Consider the following 20,555-nt stretch of genomic DNA (forward strand, 5'->3'; position numbering starts at 1 on the left):
CCTCTTCCATATGTGTCATGCACATATATGTATTCATTTTCATATATTCCGCATGCGCAAGCCAAGGCGCATCCCTACGCGATACGCGCAATGAGACGACGCGGGACATATTCGGTGAATGTAACCGCGAGCGCGGTAACATTTCCACGAAAAGCTTATGCTGAAACTGGTCCGCGTCGTCAGCCGGTCGTCCGCGCCGGGCAGTGACGTAACCAGGTGAGCGCGCACCCGTGTCGGGGTTATCAATGAATCGGTAAAGAGAATGCGCGGAGCCAGCGTTCCGTTGGCTCGCGCAGCGAGCCCCGCTCGGCCAGTATACCTTTCTTTCTCGTCTGTATCTTTTTTTTTTTTTTTCACGTGGTTGCATCAAATGGGAAAGTTCCCGCGAACGTGTGCGGGGCTGTTCGGCCCGTGAACGCTGAATTCCGCGTACGACGAAGGTGTCTGCGTACGGGTTTCTCACATATACGCGCTCACATATGCATGTCGTTGGCAGTACTCCTCTCCCGCGAAGTTTCCCCCCTAATTACGTCCCTGCGCCCGCTTCACCGCGCGCCATGCCGCGCGCCGTGCCGCGCGGAGAGACCCGTGCCCACCACTCCTTATACCGCGGTGCAACCTTCAAAGGCCACTGAATGCGTCCATGAATGAAGTAGGAAAGTTGCTGGAGTACAGATCGACCGGATGTGTGCATACTATAGGTAGTATAAGAAAACGCGAGAGCCGTCGCCGCCGTCGCCGCCGCCGCCGCCGCCGCCGTCACCGTCGCGACACTCTACGTCAAAGTTCCGCGCCGCTGTCGATCAAAACCAGTTTCAGATCGCTGCCGGTGATACGGACTAACGTACCGTATCCGCGATCGTTTTCCGCCCCTTTACAGAACAGCTAAACGCTATTCCCCATTTTAATTACGGTAACGAGCGGCTCGATTCCGGAACTGCTCGAGACAGAGAGAAAGAGAGAGAGGAAGAGAAATTATCGCTGGCGACAGATCGCGACGCGTCTGCAAAGAGTTCTGAAGAAGATCGATCCTCCGGGTCTGCGGTTCACCGGGACGCGATCCGGAGCGCGTCTCTCCGCCGCGAAAAGCGCCTTTCACATCGCGAAGTAGGATAGCGGAGCGTCGAAGACGTTGGAATATCGCCACCGGACGCGAATAAATTGACGAAATGAGTCATGAGCGTAAATGAGATTTGATAGGGCCAAATTATTTCCGTGTGTCGCTTCTTGGAGCGATGGTAAACCAGTGGGCGGGCGGGAGGGGAATGTGAACTCGACGACGACTTCTAATGGGGAGAGGAGGGTTATCGCTCACACGTCACGTTACTATGATAAATTATTATTATTATTATCGTAGTAACTTTTGAATTGGCGCTTTGTCGTCGTCGTCGTTGATTTTCATCGCGCGGAACGAACCGTGGGAATACGACGGGCGCGGAGTGAACGGCGCGCAATATTTCCAGGGGAACTCGCGTGGCGATCGCCTGCCTCCCGGTAAGCGTTTTCTTACTGTCATTCATGATACTACAATCCGGCAATAGGATGATTGCTTGACGGTCGGTGACTAAAGTGGATATAAAGCCTTCTACAGCAATCTAACACGAGCCAGGACGCAGGAGCGCAGAGGCCGGGCCCATTCTCGTTCGCTCACGTCTTCTTCTCCTTTTTTTTTTATTTTTTTTTATAAATTTGTCATTTCTCGCGTCGATCGCAGTGCCGATCGTCTATCGATGGCACCCCGAGACCCTGCCGAAGATCCAACGAGGGCCGAATGGTATAACCGATCGCTTCGATTTGACCGACGTTCTCAAACCAGCGCCGGGCATCTCGCGATGTAAAAACATTTATTTCCCGGCGAATTGTTTTTTTTTTCCAGGAGATGCTCGCTCTTAATCGCATCTAAACTGCGAATAAAGCCCGGGAAATTTTTCGGTTACAGCCGAGGCGCAAGGTAGGAGGTTGGTCCGCCCGATTTCGACGTCCCTGGGATGACGGTAGTACTAACCCTGCTGAAAGATTGGCAGACATACTCACCGCGAACTGACCCCTCCGTGATTTAGTTACGTCTCTATGGACGCGTCGTCAAGTCGCGCGTGTTTGACACCGCCGTAGAAAGTAGAAGTGGTAACCGACGCGGTGGACGAGGTGCACCGAGGACCCGATCTCACGCCTGCTCGTGTATCTCCTTCGTTGAATGAGCTTCCGCTGGTTCGACGTCGTCCCGTTTCGAGATATTATGATTAGGTGAGTCCATATCGTTTTGTATACGTCATAATCTCGGGTATACCCCGCAACGAGATCCCAAGACGTCCCGGAAACCACCGAAACACATATATACTTTACGGACAGATCCTTGGATCTTTTACAGACAGATCCAGAGACTTGGCTTTCTTCTTGAGAAAATGTCAGGCTGATACCGCCCAAAGTCGACACAGAGCATCAGGTATATTACATGGCGTCTATTATGTTATAATTTCGCACTCAATAATGTTAATGTAATACAACAACATAATATATGTTAAATTTACATTTGTTCAATACGAAATTATAACATATAGATGTGATGTAACTGATGCTCTGCGTCGACTTTGGGCGGTATATCAGCCTGACATTTTCTCAAGAATTGAAACCCAAGTCTCTGGATCTGTCCGTAAAGTATATATTTTTCGGTGGTTTCCGGGACGTGATTGAATCATTTTGGAGCTTTTAAAAGAGAGTTCAAAATCAATTTAATACTTAAAAAAAAAAGATCTTTTAGAATTTAGATATTTTGTTACAAAAAGTCGTCCGTTCGTTAATATCTCGCGACCCTCCTTGTTGTACCTCTGAAGATATCGCTTGCTGTTTACGTTTTTTCGATTTTTATTAGGCACTTTGACTGCGCTCTTGTTAATCTTCGCCGTAAATTTTATTTTTACGACAGAAGGCGAACATATTTTCTCTCCTCAATGGAGACGCAAAACGAGCGGCAATTTTAGTAACGGCATTCGACATCGCGCTCCTCGCTAAGCGGAACAAAATTACGTATGACAAAGCTATTTCAGTTCTAGATAGATGGTTAAGGCCGTGAAATCGGTAGTCCAAATATTTGCTGCTCGCAATTAGAGACACCGCTCGCCGCGGTTATATCCGCGAAAAAAAACGCGAGTAAATTAGAGGACAAAGTCCGAGGACAAAGAACGGTGGCGCACGGTCTTGGCGCGCGCGCGGCGAACGTGCGCGAGAGCACCGGTTTCTCTCCGAGCCCCCTTATTGGAGCTTGGTGCTCGCGAGCGGGTCGTCTCGCGCGGGCGATCGCGCGCCTCTTCTTCGCCGTGCCAGGAATTTCCTGCACCTACTCGCGGATCAACAGCGATATACCCACGCGATGGTACGGCGCGAGAGGCACTTACGCGGCGCTCGCTCGATTCGCAACACGTTTTTGCATCTCTTGCCGGTTGATTGCCCCTCGAGCACGCCGATGATGACGTCAGCATTCTGGATGAGTCATTGCGTTTAATTCGCGCAGCACGAGCTAACATATACGATTGTATGCGCGCATAATTTGGTCCGTATTCGCGCGTACGCGTGTACGTACGCAGTATGGGGAAGACGGAAATCGTCGGTGGATGTATCTCGGCGATTCTTCGCGACAGATTGTTCTCCCTCCGAGGCGCTCTTCCGATTTCAGCTGAAGCGACGACGTGGACGCGTACCGATATCTCCGCTCCGACGATGGGACTCCGGGCAAGATATACGGCCGCTTTTATCGTGACACGTGTGATATATATTTTTTTATTTACAGCACCGAAGCGCGATGAGGTGTATAACGAGGAGAAAAACCTCTCCTCGTTTCAGGACAAGGCGGTTAAGCGAGAAAATCGCGCGTGGTCAAGCGTGTGATTTAGCTCGATCGCGCATTGATCCGCTATACAAAATTATTTAATATCTACTCTCGTGAAGATGTGGGATAAGCATTGCCGCGAATCATCTATCCATATATCTCATTCATTTGTTGCATTTGCAACAACGACATAACTAAAAATTGTCATTTTTGAACTGTTTGCAAAAAAAGGGTGAAAATTCAATGCACCGAATGAAGAGCTAATACATAACTAGATATTTTTGTTCCTCTACAATCAGTTATTGCACCAAAATCGCATTTAAAAGTAATATTAATAAATTTTAATGATTCAAAACATTTAAACTCATTTTTTGGTAAAAATTTTCTTTTCTGAGTTATGTCATTGTAGCAAATGAGCGATATAATGTCTCTTTCGTTCACTTTCTCTTTTTTTCTCTCACGTTTTCGCGCGAACTTTTAAATAGGGAGGCAGTATCAATCCGTACGCATATCGTGCTCATGCGCCACATCCTTATAGAGCGCGCGTGCAACCAACAAGGATAGACGCTGCATCCATAATACGCTATCTATTATATAACGCCATTGTAAATAGACATCTTTACATTGCAAATTGAGATCTTTCCGCTCATCATGCCGGTGATATAATTTTTATGATTTTATGCAGAATCGCGTGAATCGAGAACGTTAAGAGAAGGATGCACGCCGCGGAAGACGCGTCGGATGTAAGAGGAGAAGATATACGTACATGGATTGATAACGGGGATTGATGAGTATGTTGATATTCTAGCGACAAGAAAAACGACAGACGACGACGGTTATACATATATATACAATCGGTTATGCGACTGTCGTATATCAATCAGCACGTGACGTCAACGGTAAACAGTGCAATTGATGATTGACGTGATTTTCAGCGCTATTTCGCGAGGCTGTATTTAATTTCGGTCTGATGGAAATTTTCTGGAGATAAGAGCACCCATTTTCACGCGCGTCATTATCTTGGCTTGCCGAACGAATGCGCGAGTTAAAAGTCGTTTAATCGAGAAAGACGATTGTAATCATATGTTATAAATGCAATCGGATATGCAATCGATGATGAACAGGATGATGAATCGCTTGCCGAACGCACTCCATGTAAGAAGAATCCCTTAAACCTATTTCCTCGCGCGTGAATCGCGATTTCAATTATAAAACCAATCGTGATTCACGAGGGGAGCAAAGAAGTAGCTCGAGAAACTGAGCTCTCTCAGTTAAGCTTCGCTCTCGGTTAAGACGTACGACAAACACTCGCGCAATTATCGCGATTTCCTTCGAATCTCTCGTATCAACATACATCTGTTTAAAGTCGGTAAACGTAGATGATTATAATGCCGCTACTGCGCACACGCAATTAACTACGTATTTTCCTCCGAGATTTCAATTCATTCTCACATTTTTTTTCCTTCGTTCCTATCGTATAATTGATATCATAAAATCAATAGCACGGAAAAGAAATTAACTACCGTATTAGCAAATCTAGTCGTAAAATATGGACAACCGACATTTTTTTTGCCGCGAGAGCTATATTTTTAGCAACAGTAGGTTTTGCTACTGTTGCTAAAAATATATAGCTGTCGCAGCAAAAAATTTTAGTTGTCCGTATTTTGCGACTCCTTTTTTTCCCACGAGCGTCACTCGCGTGTTTTGAGCGCTATATGCAGTTTCGGAAGAGATATTACTTTATAATTGTCGACGCTCTTTGTAATTGTTTCTGTCAACGTGAATTGCGTAAACTCGTGAATTTCGTAAATATACAAACTGACAAAATCGCCTTCCTTAAACCGGACGTGTAGAAGCGGCGAGAGACGTGAAATATAAAGCAATGTAAAGTGAGGTAACGTGAAGTAATTAGCGCAGTTCTGACGACGTACGGAGTAAATACGATGTAATCACTTAATCAAGCGCTATCATTGATTTATTTCGGTTTTGCTATTTATAGCAATTCGTTAAATGAAATGGCGGCGCAGTTTATTCGAGAGAATCGAGAGGAGCAAAAACACGATACGATGGTAATATCACCATGCATGCGTGATGATATGTGCATTTAATGGTAATGAACACATATCCATAAACACATTACATCAAACGAATCCGTGAGAAAATGTGCATATATAAAACTTTTGTGCGTTATATTCTCGTTTTACTCTTAGTTATACTAGAAAATAAATTTTAAGCACAAAGAGATATTATGTACATGGAATAGTCCTGGTATAATTGCTCGCCAAGGTATATAAGCGAAGAGATTTGGCGAAGGCAGATGAAGACATTAATTTCTCAAGTGTTAATTTATCGACACGAACGGCGGCGGTTATCATACACACGAAATACACACACACACACACACATACGCGCGCGCACGTTACGACGATATCGTTACACGTGTGTGTCATCGTGCGTGTGGCAATACGAGGCTGCGCGTGAACGCGGGATGTCTTCGCGGGATGCAAGGATTGCGCAATAGAACGAAAGAGTGGAAACGTGAAATTAGGCCCGTTAACACGGGCCGTCACGCACGAGCGTCCACGCACGTGGAGCACACGTTTCGTCAACCGCGGAACGTAACGACGAATGCGACGATAAAATGACGTTACGCGGGATGGCCTGATAATTCGCCACCAGGTTTATTCATCCGTCCGAAATGAAATTCGGCGAATCTCTGTGGACGATGCCATCCTTATCGAAGATCAACGTTTAATTGTCGATGCAACGCGCGAAAACGTTCCCGTTTTCTCGAGGGATAAAAGATTCACCCTACTCGCGAGAGTGTGTCTCGAGTTCTCCTTTCTTCTCTTATTTGCGACATGACATGACGCGTGATAGAAGATCATTCTGTTGTGTATTCTGCTGTGATCCCGAGTGGGGGTACCCGATGTGTCTTAACGCCACCCTATATAAGCTTTGTGATTTCTCGTGTCACCTTGGTAGTTCCCCAATTCGGGCGAACACTTCACGAAGCTTGGCAACTCGTCTCACTGTAAGTCTCATTTCGTTATTATTTAATTTTAAAACGCGCCACGCCCATGATAGATACGTCAGCGAACGACGAATTCAAAAGGATTCCGAGACAACTGTGTCCGGGCAAAAAATTTTTATATATAATTATGTATAAAATATGTCTATGTGTTTTTCTTCTCTTGTAAAATCTCTATTCGTAAATATACGAAAAATAATAAGAAGACCATGATAAAGGACATCAGCTAAAATCGAGCAATAAAAAAGATGTAGGGTTTAAAAAAATCTAGTTTATTTATACGCTTTTGTTCTTGTGTGTGTCATATAGTTTAGCTTATAACGAGCGTTAGAATTCTTTCAATAAAAAGAATATTGAAAAATAATTAGAAAAATAATTTTTGTAATGTTTCTTTACAAAAAAGTAAAATTGTGATCAGATTATACAATATTCTATATATGATTATATATAATAATTTTTACAATAATTTTTATATCTAATAATTTTATAATAATTTACAATTACTACATTTATGTATAATTAAATATAGGCAATTTTTTCTCATTTCCTCAAACTTATTCTTTTAATTATTTTTTAATTCTTTTTGTTATTATTTTTCTTGTATGTACAGAGATTATACGAGAGAAAGAAAAACACGTATGAATTTATTTTATACATATATAATTACATATATTTTACCCTACATATAAAATTATACTACATATATAAAAAAAATTTTCTCAGATCGAGCTTTCTCTGCCAATCAAAAATATCGTTCTGTTATATTAAATAATGCTTGGACTTTTATAGTTATCCGCTTCACAATTGACAAGATTCGAATGTTAGAATTTTTATTGTAATCTCTTGTAGTTTCTCTCTCTTATTACGATTATGACAAAAATTTCAACATGTAAAATTATTATCTAAAAATTATCATGCAATTTCGGGTATCCCAGTTCTTATTATTGACATCGCGATTCTTTATTTATTAAAATAAAGATACGAGTTCTTTGAATCTTGAATTTTCGTCTACAATTTACATTGAATTTAGGAGAACATGCCATGCTAATACTAGTCAAGGCACAGTAGTCAATAATAGACGCGGTGAATAGACCTTTCCAATCAAATCACTTCTTTATCGGCAAGGTTAATAAACGATAAGCTGCGGTCTATCAAACAGGTCGAAAATACTAATAGTATAATGTGTCGCCTCATTTATTCGGAGACCATTCGCCGGCTGCGTTTACATCGATTGTTTGACCGAACGCGTTAGGCGCTAGTCCTAGGTGAAAACCTTTCGTTTAGCATGGAAATCTAAAAATGTCTCGCAAACAAGATTGCAGCGCCGAAAGACCGCGTCATGTGATTCTCCCTCCCGCCTCCCCCCTCCTCCCTGAGGGAGGCGATGCAGACGATTCATTTCTTTAAGTTGTAACCGGTTGAAACCGCCGCCATAGTTTATTCCCCGGCGTTTATATGTTAACCGGTTAAAACCGCTTTTCCGAGGATCTTGATATCATTCAGCGCGGAGGGTTGGATCGCGCTCGCGACAATAATCCGTTCGATTATACTTATGCGCGCGCGTGGCGACACGCTCGCAACTCTCACGCTCTCGTAATTCGTTATGTCCTTTTTTTCCTCCTTTTTTTTCTACATTCAGATGCCTTGATCCTGTAGATATCGGGTCGCGGCGTCCGGTATTTTTACGATAACCTTCGATCTCGCCGAGGAGTAGTGATCCTTGCTCCAGTCACGGCGAGGTCGGTATGTTACACGACGACTGTCGTCGTCCGTCGTACATCGGTTGCGCACACCGCTCGTCGGTCATTCTTGAGTTCTCTTAAAGCGCCAGCTGCTTTACTGGTAATTGGACGATATTGATTTCGCAAATAAGCTCGCGCTCGCCCGCAAAGTTTCCAAGCTCCGAAGACTCAGCAGCCCCGCGAAGGATACGCTCATCCTTGCGTCGTCTGCCCCTCCAACGGTACGCCGCGCTCGGAAGACGATGGCCACTACCGCCGGGTACTTATATTGGTTCATATTAGTGGGAGCTGGCAGGTAGTTCTTCTTTAGCGTTTCAACGCTCCGACACTCATTTCGTTGGCGAGCATCGCGGATCGAGCATCATTTTTCCGCGACCGACGCACAAATGCCGACTTGCAGCCTCGACTCATCGTCTCGCTTTTGACACGATCGGACTAGGAACGGCGAGCGTTGAGCCAGCATCCCGAAATCCTATAATCTCGGTGGTTCACCCGCGCGACCGTCACATCTCGCAAATGCATCCCAGGTGCGTCCTCGCGTCGTCGATCTAGGAACACATCGCGAATATTTGTCGTAAGGACCGTCGCGAGTATTGCATATATCTTCTCGCTTGCCGACAAATTGTGACCGCAATTGATCAATAACAAAAATTTTTGCATAAATAACTCGCGAAAAGTGAACGATGCATTGCCAGGAATATTTAAATGTTTCGCAATTATAATACGCTCGAGTATAAGTTGAGTGAAATGAGACGTCTTTCACACAAAACGGCGAAAATTCGCGAGAATTGATAAGTGATTGAAACACGTGTCGCGGACTCAACATTGGCGCAAGAGGTAACATATATATAGGAAAAGTCATCTGTACGATTTATAGAGCCCTTCGAGATAAGAAGCGTCCTTTTTTTACGGAAGGACATATACCCAATGAATCCTTTCAGAGGGAAGATAAATGCGCGCGAGACTTGCAAACGCCATATTGAAGTAAGTTTTTAAGAGCGAACGTATATCATTCTCGCGTGTCCATATATAACATTGAAATACAAACTCACAGGTATCTAATCAATCACTTTTCAATTAATAAATAATTACTAGAAATTTCGATGTTTTGCGCCGTTCAAGTATTCCGCGCGCTTCCTTCCGCCGATCGTCGGAATATCGTCGGCAATGTAAAACCGACCACGACATTTTTGATTGAGATTGACGATAATTACGAATCACTTGATCCTTTGGTGTAACGTTCTTTAATGTGCATGACTCCAATTCGAGCTCTGCATAGAACGGGCTCGACCTCGTTTCGTCTTCGCGTATTATTAGCATTAAAAATTAGTATTATTAGCCGGAAGCTCGAAGATGTTGACGCAAAATATAAGACGCAGTTTTACTTTCGATATAAGTTTTCGGGACTTTGCTTAACAAATGTATAACCATAAAATGCGTGCGCTAAAAAGTTTGCCTTATATAAAATAAAACGTATTTTCTTACGGTTACTATTATATAATAATCATTAAAACGATACATCCCAAGTTTTTCATCTTTTTTTTTGTGTTTCAAAAGAAATTTTTTTAAAAATTAATAACTCGTTTTTTATAATCTTGTGCGAAAACAATAAGATACCTAGATAGCACATACACGTTTCGGAAATGTTTTATAAGCCGCGTTTTTCCGAAACGTCTTATAAGCGATTTCTAGAAACGTTTCTCATGAGTAAAAATGTCCATTCGAAAAATGTTCGCGACGGACCGTTTCTTTTCTGATAAAATTACGTTTAAAAAACTATTATAGAAACGTTTTGTTTTAATGATAAAGACATTTAAAATTCCTACTTTTCAATGTGCTACCTGGGTACTAATGTGTTACTTTGTCTTTTTTTTAAATAAAATATTAAACTACTACTATATTACAATTGCTAATACTAAACTACTACAACTGCTGCTAAAAATACCGCTAAGATTATTAAATATTTTTTTACATATTTCGTCTTTTCACTCTAAAAGCATCGATTTCTATTAAAACCGATATTAAAACCGTTATAACGCTCAGAGTTTGGTTTATATCGTATTAGACGTACATAATAGATTAAACATTGCCGTTGGATTGCTTCTAGCCAGATCTGAAGGACAGAAGATATGCTTGCGGAGACATTCTTTCCTTCTCTAATTGTGTCAATTAGAAAAAGAAAGTGCCCCCGCAAGCAGATCTTGCCAGAAAAGAGCTCTCCAATTCAGTCTATTATATACGTTTATGATATGACCAAACTTTGAGCATTATATAGATCATATACCGATATATAAGAATAAATTATTATAAACTGCATCTTTATAAGAGGAAAAACAAGCACATCTTGTTTTCTTCAAGCTAATAAGTTATGCAAATATTTACAGACATTATATAGACACTAAATAATAATATCTTAATTAATTTAAATATTGGTAACTATCTTGAAACATGTATTGGCTTGTATTGGCGATAATGCACATTTTAATTCATGCGCAACGCGCAATAAGTATACAGTTATGTGCAAAATAATAGCACCGACTGAAAAAACGAAGAAAATTCTAAATTTAAAATTAATTAACTAAAAATTACTTTATTTTATTTATTAAATATACATCAATTAATATATATATATATATATATATATATATATATATATATATATATATATATATATAGAAACATAAAACATCTCATTTCATTATTACAAAAAGATAGCAATGAAAAAATGGAATTTTGTTAAAATTTAGAATTTTCTTCATTTTTTTCAGCCGGTGCTATTATTTTGCACATAACTGTATGTATCATAAGTATATGTATCATAAGTATATGAGTTAGTTATAAGCACATACAAAATTTGAAGGACAAAATCCTTTCCATCCATTTTGCACTATCTAAATGTTTTTTTTTGTTCTTTAGACTGTAAGATACAAAGAATGCACATTATTACGCCTATTTCCTTTTCATCCCTCGTCTCTTGTATTTTCAATAAGCGCGCAGTATTAGTCACATAGGGGAGAGTGGGGGGTAATTGTGAACACGGGGTAAACGCGAACGATACTATTGTATTGTATAGTAAGTGATATTTTCCGACGTCTCGTACTCGTACCACACTGAGCGTATATATCGGACTATCGCTGGGTCCGAGAAGTAGGAGAATATCACTATTCTAATTTACAACAATAGTAATCGTTCGCGTTTACCCCGTGTTCACAATTACCCCACTCTCCCCTGTATGTCGTGCGTAAAGATAACACTTCATCGTACAAGTATATTCAAGGAAAAAATCTAAAATATATCAGAAGCTCTGTATAAACAGACGTATATAGTATACAATAAATAATATAATATAAATATATGTATAATATAAGTAAAAATAGAGAAAAAGAAATGCGTTAAACACTATCAACTTTTTTTTATCGCGAGGGAAGAATTGAAAGAGACTAAAGAGAGTTTAAAATGTAAATAATAATTTCTAATTTCGTATCGAGATCTTTCTTCATAAATAACAGCTCGTAATGACCCGATTCCATTTTTGCAATATACATAAATATCGTTTCAATGTTAATCGAATAACCGAGAGGATTTATATCACACATAATTGATCTCTTTTCTACCTTTTCGGTCATTTAGTTAGTCATTGGCCGTTTAAATATTTTTATCTGTGTTTTAACTCTTCCATATATCGCTATAATAACAATTTAAAAGTAAATGATTTAATGCGACTCAAGTAATATTTAGTAAAACTGCGTTTTACATTGCTGCTTAATGGCTTACAAATATAATTTCAAAATTGACAGCAATTTCTGATATAATTTACATTTGCAATTATCTGCAATTATAAGGTGGCTCAACACCATCGAATACCCTCTCAATTTTTCGTCAACAAAAACGATAATCGACTTTTAAATTGCAAATGATATATTGAAAAAGAGTTTTCCACTTCTTATTTTATGATTAAGTTTTTTCTATTAATAGAATTTCTTGAAGCTCAGTTACAAAAATGCACGACGCAAAAATTGAAAATTTATAATAAACGATGGCTTTTCTCGACATTTTCGCCAAGAAAAAATAAATTTTGAATTAATCAAAGAATCTATTATTAAAAGGCCATCCGGCTTGACAGTTTCTCTACATGCATATACATGTTTTTATTTTCCAATCAAATGTAAATTATATATATCGATCGTAACCTCGTCGTTCTCGATAATAATTATGATGTATGATGATATAAGATGAATTAGTGTGATAATCATGCACATAGCCTCATTATAATTATTGCAAAGGACACTCTCATAAATATTCTGTTTACTGGATATTAGCTGTTTTATAAAAAAAAATAGCTATTTTTGTAATCCGAAGCTTCAACGCGAACTTAATAGCCAGCCTCGCAAACAGAGCCAATTTTAATCGCGGAGGAAACGATTCTGTGCCGCAGCGGAACGTCGCGAAGGAACGCGCGTGATGTTCGTTCATCAGCGAGTCAGGATGTCGTGTCGTTTTCTAGAATGGCGTTAAACCGAGAAACGCCTCCTTCGCAATTACATCGTTGAGCTCCTCTCTTTCAGGATCGGGCGGTCTAAACGGCTGACCAAACTCCTCGAGTAAATGCAATTCCCCTACAGTCATTAAACATACAATATTATCGCATTAAAGCATCTGAAGAGATATATACGGTCTACGTACGCGGTATATTAAATAAGTCTTTTAATGAGTCAGAATATGCGCGCGCGTGCGAGAATGATAAAGATCTCAATAAATATCTCACTTCTCTAATGAATAAAATGTTTAATTGTATCGCGCACAAGTTGTCGTTATCAGTAAACGTGGTACATACATTTTATACCTAAATATTCGTTTACTTTCGCTACGCAAAAGTATTTAAGCTCCAGAAATTCGAACATCAACTTTTATCGAACATCCGAATCAGATCGACAACGGCAGAGGGGTTGAAATGCCGAGCTATATGAAATACTTGTCCTGGGAAACAACCCTTCAACGAGACCGTGTGGCCTAACGGATAAGGCGTCGGACTTCGGATCCGAAGATTGCAGGTTCGAGTCCTGTCACGGTCAAAATATTCTCTTTTTTTTTTATTTCGTATTCTACTTGCGTATATCGATGGTCGAACGATTCCGTGTATCGAATAATCTAAATTTCTAAATTATCGGATAATTAAGTCGTTACTTTTTATATTTTTTGCTTTTCATCCTTCTGATAAGAGCGCGTTGATGCTCGCGCGCTTTCTGTCCTTCGAACAAACTGATTCGTTTCATTTTGTCGCTTGTACAATTGGCTCCGTCGTAAACATTTTAACATTACTATATCTAGGATCGTCTTCTGCAACTTCATCCTTTCGCTATCTCTCCACAATGGTGACTCGCTCAAAATTTACAACGTTCTGGTTCGCCATCAATCATTTCGTGTCTATAGTTAATGACCGCAGTAACCACTACTGGCAGTTGACTATGTGTACCAAGCACAGATTAATCGCGCGAGAGGTGTTACGTGCGATCGCTTGTAACGCTATGTTCATAATAGAATTGTGGGAACTAAGAAATAATTCAAACGAGATCGCGAAACAGCGCGGATTTAAAACGCGTTCAATGTTTCTTTCCCTCGAGTGCATCAAGGACACTCGAAGTACAACTTCAAAGGTAATAATCGCCTTCGAACGTGGTAATATTATTCGCAATAATAACGTATATCGCGCGCGATCAGCAACGGCGAAGAGCAAGAAATAAATGCAATGCAAAATGACTTATAGATTTTTATGATGCAAAATAACGCTGACTTATAATCACCAACGAAGTACGCAATTCGAGAGATGCGTTTGAAGAAAAAATGTAAACGTTACTTAAAATCGAACGCGCCGCTCATCCTGGGATCAACTTATTTGATAACATTGTCATTAGGAAGGAGGCTGTGGGATCAAGAGGCAGCCACTGGTCCCGGGGGACGTTCGGCACATTCGTATAGATCTAACGCTAGGTCACCGTTCGGATTTACCGAGGTCCTATTTACCCTGATTAATCCAATTTCGCTCGAGGCTAATCTCGAGGCTGGCGAATTCGCGCTAACGACAACACGCGATAACGCTTCGTCGCGAAATTACGGGTTCAGACGCGGGAATATGTCGACCCACTGTGTGTGTCGAACTAACAACTAGTACTTTACGAATATTGCATCACACACACTCGACGTTGTTAGATGAATTCGTACAATTTCGTCCTCGCCTCTCCGAGCTCCATTACGAATAAACGTCGTTGCACGACGTAGCGACGAGAACCGGATGAAAACGGAATTTCGTTGTTTTTTTTTGTAGGACAGGACAAATTTGCTCTTCCTCGACAGAGGCCTGCGCGAGCTGAAAAAAATTTTCATTGCCGCGTCGATCTGTTTCAGTTCACGAGCGAGCGCGAAGCCCAGCCCCGCCGACGAGCAGCAGATCAGCGCAGATTCAGCAGGAAGACTTCACCCGGACCCACTGTTCGACCACGCCGGCCTGACACTCGACGAAACTACCTGTCGAACGCAAAGGCTCGATATCTGATTGTTTTAACCAAGGCAGCTTCACCCACCCGCGCCGACATCGTAGAATGGTAGAAGGTGAACCCGACACAAAGCGCAATATCAGTACGTGCGACCGTAAAATATCTCCTTAGGCTTCCTTTTGATAATTTGCGTCAGGTTCTTAACCGAAATCTCAATTTCACGTTGCAGAGTGTGATGTAAAAGACGAGCGGCTGAACGGTTGCGGTTCCAAGGACCTCGAACTTGCCTGTAGGGATAGAAATTAAAGAAAAAAACGGTCTTTCCGTTGTGTAGTCATGCTGAATCTACCGTTACTAATTGTATCTATTTTTGTTATCATCGGATAGGTATCGGATTAAAAGGCAAAACACTCGATCCAGAGAAGGGAGCCTATGTTCAAGCTGATTTCGAGAAGGCCATCGAACTAAGCGGTGAGTTCACTTTATTCGCATTGAAGCGCCTCTTTTTGTTTTATGTCGCTTCATTGTCGTTGTTTTCGCAGAATATGGCAAGTTTCATTACTTCCTACTCGCGGTGTGCGGCTTCGTCAGCACGAGCGAGGAGATGGACGTGATCTCCATGTCCTTCATCCTGCCGAGTGCGCAATGTGACCTGAAGCTTGATACCCAAGCGAAGGGATGGCTCAACTCGATTATCTTCATCGGGATGATGGCCGGGGCGTACGCATGGGGCTCCATAGCGGACGCTCTCGGTCGTCGGAAGGTCCTGATCGCCATCTCGTTCATGAACGCCCTGTGCATCGTCGCCTCTAGCTTCAGCCAGACGTACGAGCTCTTCATGCTGTTTCGTTTCCTGAATGGCGCGGCGTAAGTATCCAAGTGTATCTAATTGTGTAATCGCGACCGCAGCCGCGACGTAGCCGCGTTACGTGTGCTCGCTCAGCAACGAAAAAGTTGAATAATTTAGTGACGTTCCAGGCTAGGTGGTAGCGGACCGGTCATCTGGTCGTACTTCGCTGAATTTCAGCCGAAGTCCAAACGCGGCTCCATGCTGTCGTTCATGGCGGCGTTCTGGACGTTGGGGAATCTTTTCGTGGCTGGTAAGGCAAAAGTTTCAGTATTTTGTTGACAAATATATACCTACTCTCTCTCTCTCTCTCTCTCTCTCTCTCTCTCTCTCTCTCTCTCTCTCTCTCTCTCTCTCTCTCTCTCTCTCTCTCTCTCTGTACGCCCAAACATATTTGCAATCTCGATTTTTCATCCGCAGGCTTAGCATGGTTGATCATTCCGAGAGACTTGGGTTTCACGAGCTCAACGTTCACGTACAATTCCTGGAGAATCTTCCTGTTGATCTGCGCTTTTCCGTCGTTCGTCGTAACGGGGCTGCTTCTGCTGCTCCCCGAATCCCCCAAGTACCTCTTGTCTTCCGGAAAATACGAGGAGGCACTCGAAATTTTTCGTAAGATATACGTCATTAACACCGGCAAGCCACAAGACACCTACACGGTAATTAGATTTCGACTAATTTAACTTAAAGAAATTTAAGTGCCTCGCCTTGGGGTCAAATTGACGCATGAACATTTTTAATGCTTCCAAATTTTATCATTTTATTTGAAACATCTCGATTTATAATTAATTATAAATAAAAATTAAAAATTCTGTGTTTATATGTACGAGATATAAATAAATTAAAATGTAGGTCAAATTGATCCCCACGCGAGCATTTACGGGTTAACGCAATCGGCATTGTGTAAATGGTAAAGCTTTTTAAATTAATTTTAAAAAAAGTTTCTAATTTGTTAAACAGGTAAAAGAATTGATCCTCGATGACTATCAAGAATCGAACCCGATAAAGGCTGAAGTCGAAGAAAAGAGTAAATGCAAGACTATGCTGAGTGACATCGTGGAGAACAGCAGACTGCTATTCGTAACGCCCATCCTTCGCTTCACGATAATATCGATCATTATTAATTTCACCTTCCATATCGGTTACTACGGTCTGATGATGTGGTTTCCGGAGCTGTTTAACCGTTTCGACGAGTTTCATCGCGATCAACCGGGCGTGGTGGCCTCGATATGCCAGGTCACCGATTATGTCGTTAACAAGGGTTCGCACAGCATCGAGAACGTTTGCTCCGACAAAATCGGAGCGTCCGTATTTATGGAGTCCCTCATCACGGTAGCGTCCGCCATACCCGCCAATATCGTCGCTGTTTTGGGGATGGATCGCCTTGGCCGTAAATTCTTTCTAGGTATTTATTTTAATATGAAAATAATCCAGACTATCGCGACGAAATGTGGGCATCTTACACCTTTTTTAAATATTTATTCCAACATTATTTCATACATATGCATTTCCTTCTAGTGTTCAGCACGTTTTCATCAGGACTGTGCTCAATTGGCTTATACTTCGTGTACAACAAATATCAGAATTTGACCGTGTCGGCTATCTTCAGCGGCGCGATAAGTTGCGGCAACGCGGCGTTGGATTGTCTCATCACCGAGGTATTTCCGACGCAGCTGCGTGCAACCGGTATCGCCATATCGATGGTCGCCGCCCGCCTTGGCGGGATAATTGGTAATATTGTCATTGCCCAACTGTTGGACATGTATTGTCCGGCACCGACTTTCATAGTGGCCGCTCTTCTGATTGGTAAGCGCGTCTAATATCTTTCTTCAATTTCGTTAATTTCGATTCTTGAACTTTCTCACTCTATATTCTCATATTTCATTTTGCAGGAGGAGGCTTGCTCTGTTTATTCCTACCGAACACAACGCGCGAACCACTTTCCTGACCTCAACGAAAAATTCATCCCAATCGGGCAAACAGGCTATCGATCATCTATATCTATCATTTATATTACTTTCGTCGAACACGCACAAGTGTCGTTGAATCCTGAGCATCACACGACGATTGCACAGTAGCGTTGCAGAGAGAAATTGAAAGCTCGAAATTATTCTCATTTTGCAAGTAGAAAACTAGAATCTCTGCTGTTTATAATAATCCCTATTATAGGTAAAAGAAAAAAAAAGAAAGCGTAGAACGTTGTAGCGAGAGTTTAGCGAAAGCGATGAAACGAGCGTAACGTCTAGTTTGATACATGATACACAAATTAGGTGCCTTAGTCGAATTTTATACATGTACTGACATTAATAGCAGTATTTAAGTAATTAAATACATGATATAATTGCGATATATAATAAATAAATATATATTTTCCTATTCTCTGTGAGTCTCGATTGAAGATCGAGAACGAATAAATTTGTTATCGCTTTATGTCGCAACGAACGTAACTTGACGTACTGATGTAAAAAGAAATTAAAAGAAAGCAACATATTCTCCTCGAAGCTTTTGATACTCTACCAATTTTCTACCCCTATATTAAGATTGAATCCAAATAGCAGACAAAATATATGATACATCTATAATAGGAGGGAGCTTTGTATAAGAGCAATCGACTTAAAGGCTGCGGTCCACTTGACGCTACAAATTCTTTGGAGCGTCCTTCTTCTCTTTCTTTCTTCATTGAAAGAAAAGAGAAGAGGAATGCTTTGAAGCATTTGTAGCGTCAAGTGGACCGCAGCCATAGTCAGCGAGTTCCAAATTCAATTTTAATCCCATATACGTCTCGATTTTATGAGATTAATTGAAAAGTTGAAGATTACGAATAAAGAAGTATAAAGTAAATAGTAATCCGTTTCGGAAATCCATATTTCATTTATAATATGATACATTTCAGTATATATGCTGATCTGACGATGTTCGGGATAGGATGTAAAAGACGTGAAAGTAAAACTAAAGAGACCAAGCAATCTATTTTTCACGATATATTCACGGTATACGTCCATATAAGGTATGAAATTATTCCCTCATCATCTTCTCCTTTTGTCTAGCGAGCTTCTTTTTGCTAAGTTTCTTTTTTGACGGCTCTTCCTCTGTAGCTTTCGCGACAACATCCTCCTTCTCTGTCAGTATCACTTCAATGTGACATGGCGAGCTCATGTAAGCTGTAAAGAATTATAAGTCTGAGCATCTCTGCTATACCCAGATGCACTTTTAAAGCATTGGAACTTGTTATAAAATTATAAACACTTACGATTTATACGACCATGAGCTCTGTATGTTCTTCTACGAAGACAAGGCGCATGATTTACTTGAATATGCTCGATTACAAGACGATCCACGTCAAGTCCCCTGTAATCAGCATTACTCTCTGCGTTCTTTAAAAGCTGCAGCAGAAATTCTGCAGACTTTTTGGGCCAACGACCTAGAAAGTAAGTAATTAGAGTATATAGTTAGTAATTAGTAGCTGTCACAAACCTAAAATTTAAATTTCACGTTAAATTTTATTCAGTTAGATTCCAACTTTCCGATAGTTCAATTTTGATCGTCAATGTTTTCCACAAATCGACTTATGTCCATTTCTACCAATATAGATTAACTTTAATCTCGGTTTAACTTACGTTTGATCTTTTTCCAGTTCTAAGAATTAGAAAAAGATAAAAAAATAAATAAATCAAGATTAAAGTTAATCTACATTGGTAGAAATGGACATTAGAAACGGTATACATAAAAATTGCGTGCCGACATACCTTGCGTGGTGCCAAACTGTTTAGCTTGAGCGCACCTGCCGACGCCGCCGTTGAACCTGCGGAAAGGAACGCACTCCTTGTGCTCGATGACGTTCTTCAGGTACTTCTGCGCCCTGCGCAGGGCCATACTTTTGATAGCACGCGCAGCCTCATGGGTGTTCTGTAACGCATGAGAGACGACGGATTGTATCCACGTAGCTGTAAACATCTCCGAGAGGGAAATGTCGCGTTTGAAGTTATACCACCTCGAAGGGCAAGCACACTTACCTTGAAGTGCACGCGAAGATTGGAGCCGCGCGCTTTGCACGACTTGGTCTGGTTGACCGGCTCGTGGGAGTAACGACCCATTGCGTCCTGAAAACACAAACATGCCGATCACAACAGACTCTCTTCGAGACCAGCGACGGCCTCCGACCTGTCGGCGTCATGCCCCGCGCTTCTCGCCCGATTTCGCGGCGATTCTCGCGAACGGACGCGATATCTTTCACGTCCGCGTCGCCGCGCGAAACCTCTTACTCGAGAAATTGTCTCTCGCGAAACAAGTATCTCGGCGATGAGCCAGATGCGAGCGGATTTGAAAAAGACAACAAATCGGCTGATACGTACCTCTCGAGACCACGACTTTAAAGGAAAAGCCGTCTCCTCCGGCCGTCCGCTCCTCCCTCCCTAGTGTTCCACTTCCTGTGCAGGGGCGCCAACTGAAAATCAAGCGAGGTCCTAGATCCTATGCACGTGCATGACGTGGCACGATTGCGTCGATTGCAATTTGTGCAAATTGCAACTCCGAACCCCGACTCGGTCGAGATTTGTTACAATTTAAATTAGGCAAATGACTGTCAAATCCTTTCGATTACACTTTGTGACTCTTCATACAA

The 20,555-nt window shown here is 41.5% G+C and overlaps 2 protein-coding genes and 1 non-coding gene across 5 annotated transcripts; 2 read left to right on the forward strand and 1 right to left on the reverse strand.

The window, feature by feature from the left end:
* Nucleotides 1–1,983: 1,983 nt before the first annotated feature.
* LOC143906173 (synaptic vesicle glycoprotein 2B) lies at nt 1,984–18,435 on the forward strand. Of its 3 annotated transcripts, none has more exons than XM_077422034.1 (10): nt 1,984–2,244; nt 14,999–15,229; nt 15,317–15,376; nt 15,475–15,558; nt 15,630–15,954; nt 16,066–16,187; nt 16,355–16,593; nt 16,895–17,339; nt 17,453–17,740; nt 17,827–18,435. In XM_077422034.1, the coding sequence occupies exons 2-10, from the start codon at nt 15,193–15,195 to the stop codon at nt 17,880–17,882; spliced, it is 1,656 nt and encodes a 551-aa protein (XP_077278160.1). In that variant the 5' UTR covers nt 1,984–2,244; nt 14,999–15,192; the 3' UTR covers nt 17,883–18,435. The 3 variants fall into 3 exon arrangements, with proteins under 3 accessions (XP_077278160.1, XP_077278162.1, XP_077278163.1); XM_077422036.1 differs by lacking the exon at nt 1,984–2,244 and adding an exon at nt 6,710–6,857; XM_077422037.1 differs by lacking the exon at nt 1,984–2,244 and adding an exon at nt 8,918–9,123.
* Nucleotides 13,596–13,668, forward strand: Trnar-ucg (transfer RNA arginine (anticodon UCG)). Its single transcript has one exon. It is a non-coding gene; the product is annotated as a tRNA-Arg (tRNA).
* A 465-nt stretch (nt 18,436–18,900) lies between the features above and the next one.
* Nucleotides 18,901–20,359, reverse strand: Rpl17 (ribosomal protein L17). The gene is made up of 5 exons (XM_077422056.1): nt 20,287–20,359; nt 19,948–20,034; nt 19,681–19,840; nt 19,185–19,355; nt 18,901–19,095 (listed from the first exon to the last, which is right to left on the reverse strand). The coding sequence occupies exons 2-5, from the start codon at nt 20,026–20,028 to the stop codon at nt 18,950–18,952; spliced, it is 558 nt and encodes a 185-aa protein (XP_077278182.1). The 5' UTR covers nt 20,029–20,034; nt 20,287–20,359; the 3' UTR covers nt 18,901–18,949.
* Between the last annotated feature and the right edge of the window lie 196 nt (nt 20,360–20,555).

Source organism: Temnothorax americanus, unplaced genomic scaffold, assembly GCF_048541705.1.
Source record: "Temnothorax americanus isolate GAGA-0224 unplaced genomic scaffold, ASM4854170v1 Scaffold7, whole genome shotgun sequence".
Classification (NCBI taxonomy): Eukaryota; Metazoa; Arthropoda; class Insecta; order Hymenoptera; family Formicidae; genus Temnothorax; species Temnothorax americanus.